Source organism: Corvus cornix, chromosome 11, assembly GCF_000738735.6.
Source record: "Corvus cornix cornix isolate S_Up_H32 chromosome 11, ASM73873v5, whole genome shotgun sequence".
Taxonomy (NCBI): Eukaryota; Metazoa; Chordata; class Aves; order Passeriformes; family Corvidae; genus Corvus; species Corvus cornix.
This window is the reverse complement of record NC_046341.1, coordinates 9,389,576-9,407,544: the sequence shown is the minus strand read 5'-3', so window position 1 is coordinate 9,407,544 and position 17,969 is coordinate 9,389,576. Positions and strand designations below refer to the sequence as shown.

At 40.4% G+C, this 17,969-nt stretch overlaps 1 protein-coding gene across 2 annotated transcripts in view; it reads left to right on the top strand.

Annotated features, from left to right (window-relative positions):
- Positions 1-642: 642 nt before the first annotated feature.
- The window catches only part of NFATC3 (nuclear factor of activated T cells 3), a 66,083-nt gene continuing 48,756 nt past the window's right edge, over positions 643-17,969 (top strand). Inside the window, exons 1-2 of one of the 2 annotated variants that reach the window (XM_039558179.1) lie at positions 643-965; positions 16,408-17,539. In XM_039558179.1, coding sequence (XP_039414113.1) covers positions 866-965; positions 16,408-17,539 — 1,232 coding nt within the window. In that variant the 5' untranslated portion in view covers positions 643-865. The remainder of the gene's footprint in view (positions 966-16,407; positions 17,540-17,969) is intronic. The other variant, XM_039558178.1, reaches the window with a different exon arrangement.

Genomic DNA, 17,969 nt, shown 5'->3' with positions numbered 1-17,969 from the left:
CCCAGGAGTTTGGGGATCCTTCTGGGTCACTTCCAACTCAATATTCTGTGGTTCTGTTTGCTTGATTGCCACTGAGCCGGAAGGCAAGTAGCAAACAGCTTCGAGTCCTGGAGCCAGCATTTGTTACCCAAGCGACATTCCTCAGCTTACGCCATCCTACCTAATTACTCGAGTCATTAATTGGTGCCAAGAGCACCACCTATTTACATGCGGTGTTTTAGAATGTAACACTCCGCACGCCGCAAGGGATTTCTGCTCCTTTGCTCTCACGTGGGGCCGTCTGCGCTTTGCAGGAGGGTTCACGGAGCGGGGCCGGGGCCCAGGCCGGGGCCGCTCGGCGGCGGTGGGGCCGACACGTGGCACCGCGCCCCGCGCGCGGCCCCGCCCCCCGCTCGCCGCTGGCCACGTCCGATTGGGCGCCGACCGCCGACTACAACTCCCGGCAGGCCCCGCGGCGCGGGGGGCGGGGCGAGGCGGCTTTCCCTGCAGTCCCTCGGCGGCACGCGGCCGTTACGGGGTGTTGTCGGTGCCGCGACGTCACCGCGGGAGGAACGGACGGACAGAGGGAGGGCGGTGGGAGGGGCCGGCGGGGCGGGCCGGGGCGGGGGGCGCTGCCCGGGGCGCGGCGCGGGGGCGGGTCCAGCCGCAGCCCGGAGTAGGCGCCCGCCCCACCCTGAGTGACAGAAGCGCCCGGGCACCGGAGCTCGCGCTGGGGTCGTAGCCGCCGCTCGCGCCGCCGCCTCCCCCTCTGGCCCCTCCGCCGCCCGGTGTTATGCGCCGGCCCTGAGGGGCGAGCGCAGCCCGGCAGGACCCGGCGCGGCCCTGAGGGGCAACGGGGTCTCGCTGCGCTTCGCCGGCCAAACCCATGACTACGGCAAACTGCGGCGCCACCGACGAGTTCGACTTCAGGCTGATCTTCGGCGAGGACGGGCAGCCCGGCCCCGGGCCGCCGCTGGGGCCCGCAGGTGCGCCCCGGGGCCGGGGGGGGTCGGTCGTGTTCCTGTTTTCCTCCGAGCGAGGCGGGGAGGGCAGCGGGGGCTGCGCCGGCCCCGCCGCTGCGGGAGGCGGCAGCCCGGGGGGAGCGGCGCCGTCCATACGTCCCTCAGGCCGCGGCCGCTTCCCGGCGCCGCTCCCGGTCCTCCCGCGGGACGCGGGGGCTCAGGGGGCGATGGGCCGGGCCGGCCGGGCCTCTCCCTGCCGTAACAACTTTCTTTGGGAAAAGAAACCCAAGAATTCGCGTCGTGCGGGAGGAGCCGTCCCGGGCGCGGTAGCTCCGGCGGGGAAGAGGCCCCGGGTTGGATCTGGTGGCCTCACGCCCCCCGAGCCCGGGGAGCGCGGTGGGGCCGGTGAGGGACTGAGCAGAGAGCAGCGAAGTGTTAACGGGGCTGGACGAGAGCAGTGTTCGGGCTCTTGCGATGAGAAGTTTCAGCCGAAGTGTTCCCCGTATATAGAACATCCCAGTTACTCCAGTGTGTTCCTGCAGACTTTGTGTACGTGTGGATGGGCGAACACCGCGTGTCGAGATGTGATGGCCCTTTGGGTCCGTGTGTACGGATACACGCATACATCTCAGAGTCCTTCAATTTTACTTTGTTTTGTAGTATTGGAGCCTGGAAATCCTGTTTTAGAAAGTCGTATTTCTTTAAACTGCAGAAAACATAGTATTCCCTGAGAATTATGGTGTGAAGAATCAATAAGGGCCAGCTGTGCCTTGTTTAGCTGTACCAGAGTTTGATGGCTGCGTGCTTTATTTTCTAACCTACTTGAAATAAGTATTAATTGGTAATGGGCTGTTTTATGTCTAAGTGTTAGATGATAAGACAGCTCTGAAACATTACTGTATCCAGGCTAAATGATGCAGCCATGTTGTTTAGTTCTCTGACTCGGTTGTCTGCCTAAGTTAATTAGAAAAAAAATTTGTTTGATACAGTCTGTGTGTGAAAACTCGGGAGTAACTTCTTAGAAAATCCCTAACTTTCTTGATGCTCAGATTTAATTTGCAGATTCGTTTAGGTAAGGGAAGATTTTCTTTGCCTATTTTCCATCTTAGTGGAATAGCAGATGGTGTGTTTTGTGAAGGGGACCTGAATTCTGCAAGCTAGATAAATGCATTACAGTACTGTATGAAAACAATGGAAAACATGTTAACAAATGACAATAAAAATAATTATGACACCCCCATTTCTATTATTTTTACATAAAACTGGAACTGTGTTCCTTTTGTTGATGATAGATGAGAATGAGAGAACACGTTGCTCAGAAAACTGGAAATACTAGTGTGGTATCAACTCACTGTTATGATATTTGTATTTGGGTAGCATTCCTTAACAAGCAGTTCAGATATTACTCTGAATACAGAGAATTTTCCATGCTTGATAAGTCAAAACTATTCTTATGTCGAATTTAAAATGTGATATTTGGACCATGAACTAATTTGTTTGCTGTAGCTTTCAGTAAGAAATCCTGCATCTGCATCTGAAACTCAAGTAATTTTACTGTTTTGTAGAGTTCTGGAGATGATCTCGCCTGCTGTGCACAGATGTGGCCTTCGGGGGGAAGGGTTAGAGTAGGTCTCTGTCTTCATGTATTCTGTTAAAAGTATTGCCAGGGCTCATCTGTTAATTCTGCCCATGTATTTTACACATGAAGAACTAGAATTCATATGAGAGGTCCCATATTGGAAATCTATTTTGTCCCTTACCCCTCTTCTAAATTTATTAGTTAGATGAACAAAGAAAAAAGTTTTTAGAGATCCCTAAAGCATCTATTTCATAATCCCATATCACTTCCTTTGGTGGTGGTATCCGTTGTGCTGCAAAGTAAGCATAAGGGTATTTTTTTTCAAATGTATGCTAATAATAAAACAAGTAGGTCACAGGGAAAGTTGCTTAATTTGAAGTAAATAATACTAAAATTACTAAGTTTTCCATGATCGTGGAGAACACCTAAAAACACATTCTGATCCTTCATGCTTTATCTCTAGAAGTTTGAGAGTGGCATTCTGATGAAAAAGTGTCTGGTACTAAGTTCTTGTGCAAATAACATGGAAATATATGTTAATGCTGTGTCTTTTATGCTGAGACTACTCTAGTGTTGTGAGGATTTTATTCTTTTATATATGTGCACATGAAAGTATATACAGTTACATGTTTATATTTAACTGTATTTATAATCAAAAGCAAGGAAAAGTGAGCTATTCTTTAATTTCCTTGAAATACTTTTAATATCTGAACTACTAAGAAAGTGCTAGTGCCAGGCAGTAGATAACCCTTTTTATGATATTAAAAGAAGAGTAAGAATCAGCTGGGATCTTTAGTTATTACATTTTTAGTTTTGTGCTAAGTGGCAGGACTTGAGACCCCTGTTCTGCAGTAGTGTTTATTTGCTTGATCTGAAAGTTGTAGTTCCTGCTGCAGAAGAGAATGCATGAAAGATGGTGTGAAGATGATTTAAATTCCTAGTGTAATACTGCAATCTTTGCAGCATTCTTGGCTTGAAATTAAAGGGGTAGCCTTTTTCCTGTAGTTTTTGAGTGGAGATAAAAATTTGCTCAGGTAATTGCTAAATTAAAGACTCTCAAAGGCTCTTCAGCTTTCAAGTGGACATTAGGTACTGAGCACCGTCTGCAAAATCTTGCCTTCTGTTTCTGTGATTGTTCAGTGTCCTTGTCCCAAAGAACAAAGAAATTGTCACTTCGGTTTTTTAGTGTTAAGCACTAAAAGTGTTTAGTACCATTCTAGGTACTGATGAGCTTCATCTTTTTATGACCAAGAAATTCAAGCCTGCAGTGCCCAAAGGTGATGCTACAGATCACTCTGAAGTGAACCAAATCTCTTTGGTGTGGTCTTTGTTGCAAAATTTTGGGTAGCTGCAGTAGCATCTGGTTGTATCGTGCCAACTTATATCAGTTGCATTTGAAATGTCTAAGTCAGCATGTGCATTACAGTTATGTTCAGGTCCTCTACAGGCTGCTAAAATAGATTGCCATGCAGCTGTCAGTGACCGTATTTGATGTGCCACCTGGTTTGGTCTTCTTGATGAAGAGAGTTTTGGGTTGTAATATGTGACACTTGAATAATTGAACTTAGCTTGAATGCTTTTGTAATGATGCCCCCATTCCCTTCACCACCACCAGTTTTGCAATACTATTCAGTATAATTTTGGGAAGTTTGTCTAGAATTTATTAAGCAATTAAACTGCATTGAGTTTTTCACACTGCTTGAGGACACATTATACTTTTTAAATGCCGAACTTCGCAAAATGGAAGCAAATATGAGTTGCTGTGGTATTTTCTTTAGCTGAAGTTTTATTTTAGTGGTTCATCTTCTCTTTTAAAGAATGAACTTTTACAAGGTAAAAGCTGTACTTGAAGTATATAATACTAAACTGGGAATTCAGGATCTTGTAAGGTTCTGTATCATGCAAAGCTATTACTTATTGGTATGTGAAATCGGGACTAACTTAAAAATAGAAGCTGGAAACTGTTCTGTATTCAGAAAATGAATTATTTAATTACTTAGGAAATTCCGACATATGAGTTATTGATGCTGCTGTTTAGAATCCTGTCTAAAATGTTCATGTTATTTCTGATTAAGTATTCTAAGAGCTCAAGAGGGGCTAATGTTTTGTTACCCAGTGAAACAGAGTAATATGTGAGTTTCACCCTAACTTCCACCTTTTGTTCTTGGGTTATGAAGTAGAGAAGGAGAAATTAGTATTTCCATGTAAGTAATCTTCCTTGGTTGATTCTGTTTATTTGCTTTCCCACAATATGAGTACTTTGAAAGAACTGATCAAACTACCCTCCTTGGTCTTCAGGATCATAGTATTTGTTTTATTTTCTTGGAAACCATGAAACAAGCTGAAAAGGGGTTCTTCATATTTCCTGTGACTTAACATCTGGTTAAGTAATACTATTTAGTAATCTTGTTACAAATGAATCTTAAAATATCTCTTACTTTTCTCCTGAAGAGTTTGAAAAATATCCCAATTCTGTGATGTATTTAGTGACAGTTCAAAACATCTTTGTGAGCTGCAGCCTCATTCTGGATGGATGGACACTATGTCTGGATTTGACTCTTTCATTGATTTGATAACTTCTACTCCTGTTCTCCTTTGAGATTTTTTTTCCTTTAGCTGACTGCTGTTAGGTTATTGGTTTGTTGCTGGATATCATGACTGGAATACACATTTTGCTATAGTGACTCTTAGAGTAATACCTGATCTTTTCTTTTGAAGGTTTTCATGTCTGACCTTTCTCGATGAGCATCCGGGAGCTGCTTGGGCTGCTCAGCAGTTGTCTCCTGCCCACATACCAAGTGCTCTGAAGTGATGATGGGTGCTGAATTTTCCCTCAGCTAGGCAGAGTTCTCTTGTAACAAAACTGGCACTATGTACGTGCTACATAGTTTCATTTAGATCTGTCGTAGAAGGCGTAAAGCCACTGATTTGTACTGAAACACCACCACAATACTAGTCTTTGTAGTTTTACCTTGATCATTAATATGTAAAGTATCCTTTTTCCCTTCCTAAATGTGTATTCATGACTGATATTGTTGTCAGGGGTTGTTGGTAGAGAGTAGAAAACAGCCAAAGCTGTTGATGGGAGTTTGCAATGTGGTTGAACTTTGTTCTTTTCCCCAAGATCGTGATTAAGGTAACTAATCTTAAGAAAGTCAAGTTGTGGTAGAAAAAGAGAGAGTAGTCTTCTAATTAGATTGAGTGGAAAATTAAGGGCTGGATGCTGGCAGTAGCTGTGAACTTGAGGTGTGAGTTGACTGAGGATTGCTCTTGGAGAAGTTCGTTTTTGTGTTCACATAGAGCTGATCCAGAACTGTTGCAAATTTTGCTTTCCTTAGCTGAGTAAGAGGAACTTGAGACATCTTTTAGCAGGCTGTCTTGCACACCTGTATGGTTCACTTAAAGTTTTATTATTGTTTTAAATATTTTGATTCTGTTTAGATTTGGTCGTGTATATAAATGGGTAGGAGAGAAAGTCTTTGCACAAGATGGTAACTGTTGTTAATATGCATGATTTGAGCCATCCGTATAAATACAGCTGTCTGTGTTGACCTGTTAACATTTGCTATACAAAAACGTGCTCATGTGGCTTAAGAATATGATCAGTTGGTGCACCTTTAACAAAGGAATGAATGGATAAGTTACTTGAATCCATTTCTTTTTTTTCTGTCTTAAATATAAATGACACTTTCTAACAGACCTATTTGTTTATGTATTAGATAACTGAGTATTAAATGTATTGTGATAAACCACCACTTGCAGGAAATTGAGTTACTATCATTTTATTTTACAAGCTAGTGGATGCTGGTATCTGCATGTAAAAGATTGACACACAGGGACACAATACAAATCAGTCATATAGTCTGTGGTTATATAATCTGCTGATAGGGGGGAGGAGGGAAAACCAAACAGCTGCATCTGACCAAAAACAGAGGGTCTTGTGATTTCAAGATAACTTAGAGGAACACTGAGGAAGAGACAAAGGAAAATGGAGTCAAGAATTGCCTGGCAATTAAGAGTAAGAGTTTAAGATGGTAATCCTGGCAAGCTTACATGTTTGAATATGTTGTGATTTTTTTACAGTATTCTGGATAAATGAAACCTTGCCTATTTGAATGAAGCTTGACCAGGATGACACCATTCTGGGAAAATGCCAAAATCTTTTGTGTGGTGTTGCGAAGCAGTTGTAGTTGCAGCAAATCTAATTTAGTAACTTTTCTGTTTTGGCAGTATGGTTCTTTGATCACTACATAGTGCATTGAGAGTCACTAGGTAGTGAGTCACTATGTAATGCAGGGATTTGAAAAAGGTCCCTGGTTTGACAAAATGTCACTTATTTTGTTCATGAATTCGTAGTTGCACGTCACTCTCTGTCCCCTTCCCTCCCATTTGAATTGTGGGCAGAGTGTAAATGGAAACAAATCCTGAGATTTGGGATATGGGAGATGGTTAGGATGCAAAAGCATTTGGGCTAGTGCTTTGTCTTACATATTTCTGAAAATTAGAAATAAGCTCTTTCTTTCTCCAAGGTAAAAAGTAGCCCTCTACTTAAAACATGACGGTCCCATTCCTTTGGTCTGTATTGTCCAACTGGAAGCAGTTTGTCATATCCCACCTGAAGTGTAGCCAGCTCATTAATGTCTCTGTGAATGAGAGGGAATAAATTCAAGTAGATGGGGCCTGGGTCAATAGTAAGCAGCAGTTTGGCTGTTCACAGCAATAACGTAAATACGGGAGTTGTTGCCTCAAGCTGCCCTAGTGGGCCAGAGAAGTACGTGGAGCAGACTTGGCAGTGAGCCCAGCCAGTAAAACAACATCCAAGTCCTTGCATTTGTCCAGGCATGCCATGTGGGGTTCGAATGACAGTGGAATTTAAGATGAGTGAAATGATCAGTAAGGCTAAGTAAAACTGCAATGCAGGAGCAAGCTTATTAACAAGCCAGCATTCTCTTCTACCTTTAGTATACCCATCTCTAAGTATTCTGGTGAAATACTGGCAAAAGAGAACATTAAAAAATCGTAGAACTGTTCAAAGTCATTCAGGGAAGATGAATTTGAATCTGAAGCACTGCAGGTCTGGTGGAAGGAGAGAAGAATGAACTTCCTGGGGATCTGACTACAAACCCATGATCTTTCACCAGTAAATTCATGAAAATAGAACTCTGTGTGTGGTTCAAGTTAGTGTTGTGTGGTGATTTTGGTGGTTTTTTTTAAAGCAGAAGCAAAAACTTCATTTGAGGTTGCATGAAAGATGTTTGTAGGTAAAAACATCAGCAGTACTTACTGCTAATTTATTAATGCCAGAAATGTAGAATCATATTATTCATATTAATATTTGGATTTATAGGAATTGCATGCTTAAAAATGCCTTCTCACGCTGCACTTTGAAGATTAGTAACTCAAGTAACTCTAAAAATGAGAAATATTTTTAATATAGAAAAAATTCTTGAATGGAGTTAAATATTTCTATTGTTTTGGGGTTTTTTTTTAGCAGGTTGGTGCAGAGGGTTAATGAGAGTCTTAATGTTTTAGTGGCTGCTAACATTTTTTTTTGGAAACAAATGCTGTGAGAAATGTTTTTATAATCCTGGATTTTAATTTTTTTAATGGTTTTGGAAAAAATGGAAAGATGATTTTAACATACTTTTAGAGAAGCAGTATTTGTTCTGTGCTAGAGAGGGAATGGAATTATGACTGATTGTGATTGGGCTGGGGCAGAAACTGTTACCTTGTAACTAAAGTTGTTTTACAGAGTAGCCCTCTGTATCTTCATAGCCAAAATGAAAGTGTGACAGAATGACAAACTGCTAATCCAGTCATGTTGCATTTATTAACTGTTAGTGACAATGATTCATTGCTTTGATGGCTGCATAATGGCCTGTAATAATATCCACGGTGATGTATAGCTACTCATGTGTATCTTTAGATGCTTTAGAAGTTGTTCCCTAAGACAAGGACACAAAGGAGATGAGGCGATTCAGTAACTCTGATTACAAAAGGCTCTAACAGTGTCATTTGAAATAACTGTACTCAAACAACAAGGCCGCAAGGAAATACATGGTTTAATCCAAAGAACTACTGAGAAAATCTGTCAACGTTTTGTGTTTTGCATAGCTTCCTTAAATTGCCTAAGAGTCTCTGTATTTCATCAGTGTAATTTATCAAGTTTAGTCTTTTGAGGGCAAATGCTGCTGTCTTTCAAATTGCCAAGCTTTTTGTTTTGGGGGCAGGAGGTTAGGCTGATGTACAGTATGTGGTGATACCTCCACTCCTGCTGGAATAAACATAAACTGTTTAGGACTCTGGGAAGAGATGCAAAGTTATACATGGCACAGTCATGAGGCATGCTAATATCATCATCTGTGTATTTTGGGGCATCATTCTGAACCTTGCTGAAAAAAATCGTATTCGTGCTCAGCTTCAGCCTCCTCTTTTTCATTTGGCTGATTGCTGTTTCTGCCTTTTACTGTATCAATCTAGCAGAGTGAATTCAAGGTGTTTCTGATTCTACGTTCATGTGAGCAGATGGGAAAACAAGGCAGTTTCAGATTATCATTCTGGCTCATTACAGTTCTTTGATGTACACAGCCTTTGAGTTTGATGCAGCTGAAGTCCACATTTAAGCTGTATTATAAAATATTGGTGAAAAGCTGTAATAATTAATGGCTTGAAATACTGAGTGAGGATTGCCTGCTGTGGAATGGTTTGCCCCTTTGTCACGCAGGCCAGCTGCAGAAGTACAGTGTAATTTGGCCGAGGTGTGAAGAGTTCCCAAACAAGTTTGTTCAGATATTATCGATACCAGTTCTCAGTCTCTGTGTCGTGCTCTGTTTGATAACCAGAAAGGGAATGCCTCCATTTCAGTCTCCCCTCCACTGTGTAACTGCTCCCCACTCGGACATCTTGCCTTGGTTTACTGCTTTCCTTTTCTACCAGTTTTCACAAAGACCCTAGTCTGTGTCACCATACTCTCCTGTAAACTAAAATACACATTGTCTTGCACACTCCTGTCTGTTTTCTTTGATATGGCCCTACTTACACCTTCTGATCTTGGAATCTTGGCTTCTGCTCAGTGCTTGCTTCAAGAGTGGAGCAGTAAACTGGCAGTGTCTCTGTATAGGGCATCAGATTGCTGTGAGCAGGGTTGTTGTATTAGAAGTCAGTTGGTGATTAAGGCATCCATATAGGAGTTGAGCTAGGTGAGGATTTCAGTTCATTCTGTTTGAATAACTGGAGAGCCTTTTGATGGAGTCTGTTGGTTTTGCCCCCACAAAGGAAGAGCTGTGCTTGGTAAATTGGCCCACAATACCAAGAATCTAGGCAAACCTGGCCTGGTGGCAACTACAGCACATGATTAATTCCCTTGTTCCCTTCGCTCAGTGTTTGCCTAGTCTTCTCACTTACCTTTATGCTCAGTCTACTTCCAGTGGGCCAGGCTCAGCATACCACTTTGGGAGTGATCAGACTTCTGTCAGGTCCCATGCCTACACATCTAAAATGCTCTGGGATTGCAGACTTTTGCAGACTCTCTCAGCTGATCATATAGAATAGGATCATTCATCTTCAGAACAGCAGTGTCAAAAGGCTGCTCATACTGTGTGATAGTACCTGCTGTGCTGATGTATTGTGCTGTTTCCAAAAGGCTGTACACTAATATCTCTGAACTGCTGGGTCATGTTAAGCTGACTTGTGATCTGACAGTGACTGACAAATGAGGCTTCCTCAAACTGGAGGGCAGCAGCTTCTGTTTTGTCTACAAGGTTATTATGCAGTGAAATACCATGTCTTCTTGAATGATATAGCCACAGATTAAAAAAAAGGAACCAAAGAGGAGCCCACAGAACTTGGAGGTTTTTAAATCTAGTAGATTTTTTTTTTTTAACCTGTTGTGAGTATTAATGAATAATCCTTAAATACTGAACCAAAAGCTTTAGAAAATTATCGTTTAAAGACATGCTTCATAATCAACCAGAAATAGCAGGAGAGCTGGAGAAGGCACAGGTATAAACACTGCTTAGCTCTTCCGGTTGCTATTTTCTGTTTTGTAACTGAACTCAGAATGACTAATTTTTGTTGAATCTTACAGTTACAAGTTGAATTCTTTACCTGCCTTGTACATAACTTTTTATCAATGTATCTCAAAGCTGTTCTTTCCCTATTTTAAACTTAATTTCATTACTTCAGTGTGAAGCTGGAGGTACACTAGGACAACAGTTCTAGTTTAAATGTGTACCAGGCTGTGGCCTAAGGGTTTATTTAGTTGCATGTTACATTATTTGATAGTGAGCGCTAGCAAACACCTGCAGTTCCTGTTGCTTGTTTCCCCCACGTCCTAAAGCTTGCCATTCTGTCAGTTGTGTATATACAGGTGTTAGTGCACTGTAAATATGATTGCCAAAATCATCTGTGTTAGAAGAACCTCTCTTCTCATTTCCCCTCCCCCTTTGTGTGTGAAGGTGTGTGGGAGGGTGGTTGCTGCTGAAAAAACTTGGTGTAGTTACACCCCAAGAGCCAGTATGTTCTTATTTTAGTCAGTGTCAGTTGTAAACATTTGATATACTGGATTATTCTCTTGCTTAAACTGCTTAAACTAGTGCATCTTCTTTATTCTTTTGTATTTCTAGCAAGGATAATGAATTCTTATCCAGACTAGAATTTGGAAAAGACTCATTGATGAGCTCTCCCTGTTGAGATTATTTTTCTTCTACATTTCCAGTATTCTTGCTTAACAAAAGAAAATGAGTGAAATTGTGACTGGCACAACAGAACTGCCTCTGGCATGCATGATTGACAAAAGTAAAATTTATTTTTATCCTTTTTTGCATAATCTGATATGACCATGAAACAGAGCACAAAACCATCGAAGAGAGTGAACTGCTTCATAAAATGAGTTGTCATAAATCTTCCCTTTCTAAAAACTTAAACTTGCCTGCAATACTGCTTCACATATTGCTAAGTCTGGTCTAGAAGGATGTGTTTCCCCCTACTCCACCCTGCAACCTTAATTTTTTTCACAATTTAGTATTTTTCGGTACCATATTTGGCTTACTAGCCAGTTGTACTCCTTATAAATTAATACACTGCTGTGTTTCAGTTTTGGGTTGTGGGGTTTTTAAAGTTGGTGTTTAAGCTTGTAGGAAGTGTTTCTGGAGAACTGATAGCTTGTAATGGAAAACTGAAGTTAAACATCCACTTATAAAGTTTTAGTGTGATAGTGTACCAAGCACAACTCTGATCAGTCATGTTTTTAAGTGCACAAAAGGAAAACTATGATTATTGGCTATTTTGTGTTCCCTGTGAAGATTAAGACTCCTCTTTCATCCCAAGAAATACATGAACTGCTGCAAACCTGCAGAATAATGAAATCAAAAAACAGCCACATATGCTTTTTGTCCTTATTTACAAATATTTTTGTAACTATTGTGTTCAGAAAGAGGTAATGGTAACTGTCATGACAGGACTGGAAAACAGAAAAGTTGGCCATTCTTTTTAAAGCTTGTGAGACAGACTTGCCTGAGAACACATATGTCTGTGTCAATGTTCAGGTCTTTCCTCATGTTATTTAAAGGACTTGATTACTTGAACCTGTTTTCACAGTAGTATTTTTGTAAGACCTAGGTCATGTTGCACTTTCTTCATACCTTACAGCAACGCCTATTGTCTGAAAATGATTGTTTATGGGCTTATAAACTTGGAATAATAAAATAGTTTGGATAATTCTGGCACAGGGCTTGTGTTCAGACATTTGATAGTAATTGACCTTCCTTCTCTGGAGAAATCTGGCTGAGTGCACAGCTGCACACGTGCATGTGCCAGTACATCATTGAGGAGTGAACAACTGGTGGGCAAGCATTGCTAGTCCTAAATATGCACTCTGATACACCAAGTAGCAAGCAAAATGTACTTTTGAAGCAGTTGTTCTGGATATTATTTAATTATATTTCCCCCACTAGACAGCTTATGTTGAAGTGTAGTTAGCAGCTTAGTAAGGGATGAGCCAGCATTGTTTTAATACTGAACAGGAGCTTCTGTATACGACTGTTTCCAGACAGTAGCAAATGTACATTCAAAATGAGCAACCTTCTGGTTCTCATTGACAATGGATGACACAGTCGCCTGATGTAAGGTTACAATGAAAGTCTGCCGTTTTATTTAGCTTATACACTGTGAATATAGAGCATCTGCTCATTTTTGTGATCCCTCAGTAATGAACCTGATCTCAGCAGGGTGGGGAAGAAGGCTTCAGTAAGTTTCTAAAGACTCATGGCTTCTCTGTGCATGGTAGCGTTAAAAGACTTAGTAAGTAAAAACAAAATTGAATTTCTTTCTATGCCATTTATGCAGAAGATCTCCTTTGATCGTAAAACAAAATTTGTTTGCCGTGGTTTGTTCTGAGCAAACAGTGACTTGTTTTGTTTTTGTCTCCTTTAAAATGCTTATTGGAACAAATAAACTATCAATACTACTTCTAAAACTGAAGTTGAACTTACTGGCCCGTAATTCTCCAGTATTTTTTAACCTTTTATTTCGTCCAGTTTTCTTTACTCTGTATTGCCATTATCTGTTACCAATTTGATTCTGTTGTCCTTCCTAATGCAAAAGGATTTAGCACACCTACCTTTTCAGTGTCCTGATGGGCTTTTGATATGAATGGCACTACTTCTCGTGGTCCTTGTATTTTGCTGTGTCTGTCCTATCTAACATCTTGCCCCTGTGTGCTTGCGGTAGTTTGTATGCTCTACCTTCTTAATCTGCCCTGGTTTCTGTTCTTGAGTGCTTTCTTATATTTTATGGTCAGTGATGGCCTCGTGATTTGGCCAACTTTACTTCTTTATTGTCTTTCCTTCCCCAATAGGATTGTTTGGATGTAATAGCTCTCCTATTAAGTAACCAGATTTCCATAACTCAATTTTTTTCCCTTGGGCTTCTCCATAACTCTTTTTTTGCCTTACACTTGCCTATTGTGAGACTTCCCTTTGTTTACCCTCTGCTTCTTGAAGCCCTGTGTTGGATTTGTTTTGTGCTATTCTCACTATTTCTCTTGTAAGGGTTATCACCTAAGTTTTTTTCATTCTTTCTCTTTCCCCCCAAGTTGTATTTGTGTTTGTATGTTTACTGTTCTTTAAGATAAGTTAGAGGGCTCTTCAAGATTGGATTCTCTGCAGTCTTTAATAGCACAAAAATTATTACTGGTAAAGAATCCAGTAGCATTAATGACATGATTTGTAAAGGTCTTAGTGTTGTCCTTTCTTATGTGCAACTAACAGGTTATTTTAACACATGAACTATAAAGGGGAGGATTTGTGTGTGCAGACTGAAATAAATCTACATGTTTATCAATTGTGTCTGAAAATGGTTTGGGTGATTTGGACTTCAAACCATATTGTGTTCACATTGTTAGGTGTGCTTTTGGGATTGGATATTCATTAGGTTTCTAGCTTCCTGTTTTTTGTGTGTGTGCATGTGCGGCTGGGGAGGGGTAACAGGAGAGCACAGTGCCAAATTCAGGAGAGATTGTTTGTCAGGAGAAGGACCAAAGAAGCCTGAGTCAAAAAAGTGCTGTCTCCTGTCTGCTCCATCTCTTCTCCAGTTCTTTCCAGCTGCTGTTGGTAATTCTGTGCAGTCTGATCTCTCCACCTCAGCCATGTGAAAGTTAAATTTTGAGTATATGTCTGCTTTTTGTAAATCCCTGTGACACTGAAAGTAGAGAAGTTGTCTTAAATATTTTAAGATTTCTTGACTATTCGTGCAAGAGAAATAGGTCTCTTTGCAGTGGTAAGACTTTTAGTGCAAACAGTGTGCTGCTACTGTTCCTAAAACCATTAATGACAGTAAATGGTTACACACAGAGCTTGAAGACTTCCAACTGCTGTTTTTCTAAAACAATTTTATTGTTATTTCAAAAATTCTGTAGCTGTAACTGTTTTGTTTCTAAGTTTTGATAAGCTGGATAGTAGCCTTTATTAGGATTGCCTTTTTCTTCCCTTGATCTTTGCTTTTATTAATACTGAGTTAGGAAACAGACAACAGTGATCTTGCACATTAATACACTAATAGATGTGGAAAACTTATAACCAGCTGCTGTCTGCATTTCATGTTTTGTGATGGAAAAGAGCAAAAAGAAAGACTCTGAATTAATGTTTTAAAAGATGTTTGTTACCCTAGTGAAAGGACAGGGAAATGTGGTTTTGGTAGAGCTCAGCATAGTGAGGGTGTTAATTGTTTGTGATACATGCAATAGGCCTTCCTGAGAATCCTGATCCTTTCGGTGTGTGCATATTTAGAAATCAACCTGTACTGATTTTTTGTGCTCTTAACACATATAATTGTAGTTAATGATATATAATATGGATAATTGTCATACATAACCATAATATACATAAAATCACACAGTGTTTATAATATTACTAGGTACTCCTTAAATGCAGTTTGCCTCCTTTAATAGATTTCTTATAGAGTTGTTCCCTGCCCATGAACTGTCAGCTTTTTCTTTTTTGGTTTTTTTTTTTAACGAAGTCTGAGGAAAGTAGTCCATTCCTTGGTAACAATGTGCTTTCTCTTCGTTTGGAAATGCTTCCCTGTCTGTGAGGAGCTGGTGTTTTGTTTTGTTTCTGTTTTAGTTAATATTAAGCTGATTGGTATTAGTGAAACTGATAATAGTCTGACTTCATTAACAAACTAATTTTTTTCATCATGGAAAAGTCTAAAATACATAGCTTCCTGTCTGGATATTTTAACTGATTGTGAGAGAGACTCCATTTATTTTAAAACAAATATTAATAGTCTGCTGATAGTCAGGATAAAAATAATTTTAAAAAAAGACCTAATACCAAGAGATGCAGTTAATGTCATCTAGCCTGGATTTATGGAAAATTAAAGAGTGAAGACCCCATTTACAAGTGGAAAGAAACAAGAGTGGAATTACAGTGGCTACAAAATACAAAAAAAAAGTTGGTTTCTACTTTCGTTTCAGACAAATGTCTCATATTGGCAGTTAATTCAATATTGAGAAGTGGGGCAAGAAAATCTGCTTCAGTTCTGTAAGACGAAGTTGCTGATTTTGTTAACAGGACTTGTACTCCTCAGTTTGTTTTTCTTTGGAATATTTCCTGTGTTTTGGATAAGTTAGCGAGATTTGAGAATATTTTGTTTTGCCTTATTTTGCTGAACAACTTGTGCTCAAACTTCACGCGACTGCACTGAAAAATGCTATTTAGCATAGGCAATTGACAGTTTTCTAAGCTACAAAAAATATATCTTAGGAATATGATTCTTCATAGTATCTTTTATAATATTCATTGTTAGGGCTCTTTTGGTTGAATGTTTTTAGAAGTTCATGATCTTCATTAAAGTTTGAGTCACTGTAAGATGTGCTTTCTATTGTTGAAGTAGATAAATATTATGTATGTGGTGTTCTGGTGCTTGTAAGTATTGACTGGGCTTGCAGAAAGTACCTTAGCCTTATTTGTGTCAAAAAGATGAATTTTTAATGATTTTTGATTAAAAATGTTTAATTATTAAAGTGGAATACAGTTATGAAAGGAAGTTGGAACTGAGTGTTCAGGCTTAGATCCTTTCAGGATTTCAACCCATTTTTCTGTTTATATATTTTCAATGACTGAAGATGTGTATAAACTGTGAAATCTGCTTGAGAACAGGATTTATGATAGAAAACCATACTGTAGTCATATTTCTCTGTAAAATTGACTGGGGAAAATTTAAAATTAAGAATTAGCTTTATTTTGTGTAACTTAGAGTAGTGGGAAATGTCTAGGATGTTGATAACAGCCCATGTCTGGGAAGCAAAGGATTTTGTTTATGGCATTTTTCCAAGTGTTGCATTCTGACTCTTACTACTTTTTTTTTCTTTTTAAATTTTGTTTTCAGATCTTGAGTCAGATGACTGTGCATCCATATATATCTTTAATGTAGACCAGCCATCATCCTCTGTCAATCAGCCAATTTGTATTCCTCGCCATGGACTGCAGTCTCACTCCTCTCCTCTGACACCTCCTACAAGACTTCAGAGTCACAAGAACTATGAAGGCACTTGCGAGGTACCAGAATCCAAGTACAGTCCACTAGGTGGACCCAAGCCCTTCGAGTGCCCCAGCATTCAAATCACATCGATTTCACCCAACTGTCACCAGGGGATTGAGGCCAGTGAAGATGAATTACACACAAATGGCACAGAAAATGAGTATATGGAAAGGCCTTCCCGGGACCATCTCTATCTTCCTCTTGAGCCATCGTATAGGGAATCATCCCTTAGTCCGAGCCCTGCCAGCAGCATTTCATCCAGGAGCTGGTTTTCAGATGCTTCCTCTTGTGAATCCATTTCCCATGTTTATGATGATGTAGACTCAGAGCTAAATGAAGCAGCTGCTCGATTTACCCTTGGCTCTCCTTTGGCATCACCTGGTGGTTCTCCGAGGGGTCCCAGTGATGAAACGTGGCAGCAGCCTTATGGATTTGGGCATGCCTTGTCACCTAGACAGTCTCCCTGCCATTCTCCTAGAACTAGTATTACAGATGAAAATTGGCTAAGCCCTAGACCAACATCAAGGCCCTCATCAAGACCTACATCCCCCTGTGGGAAACGACGACACTCCAGTGCTGAGATTTGCTATGCTGGTTCTCTCTCTCCTCACCATTCTCCAACTCCATCACCTGGCCATTCTCCCAGAGGAAGCATAACAGAAGACACGTGGCTAAACGCTTCCATTCATAATGTACAAGGCCTTAATTCTGGCCTTTCACCCTTTCAGTGTTGTACAGAGACTGATATTCCTCTAAAAACCAGAAAGACCTCAGAGGATCAGACTGCCACTTTATCTGGAAAAATAGATATCTGTCCTGAAGAGCAAGGTAACTTGTCATCATCCCTTGAAACTGCGGTAGATGATTGCTCTGGATCTCAGCACACCTTGAAAAAAGACTTGCCCGGAGACCAATTTCTTTCTGTTCCTTCGCACTTTACTTGGAACAAACCTAAGCCTGGTCACACTCCTATATTCCGGTAAGTGATCGGAAAGTACTTCCCTCCTTTTTTTTCCCCTCCTGTGCATCTTAAATAGACATATAAATGTCCTTGTATTTCAGTGATGCATTAAGACTTCTTAAAGAAAACTTATTGAAGGCAGGTAGATGTTATAATTAGGAAAAAACAAGTTGAGATACCAAATACCTACCATCTTTTAAAATACAGTAGATGCACTGTAAATAGAATAAAGAAAAAAAATTGTATGCCATGCTGAAACTCATCCAGAAGGAATGGATGTCTGGGCTGTAGTTCCAAGATATTTCCACTATCCATGATAGAATTAAATAGGTCTTTTCCTTCTGCAGTCCTGTCATGTGCTAGCAGTATGATTTGTGGAGACTCAGAAGAGGGAACTGGTTCAATTGGGGGAAAAAGTCCCCCTCCTTTCCAGTCTGTTTCTTTTTAG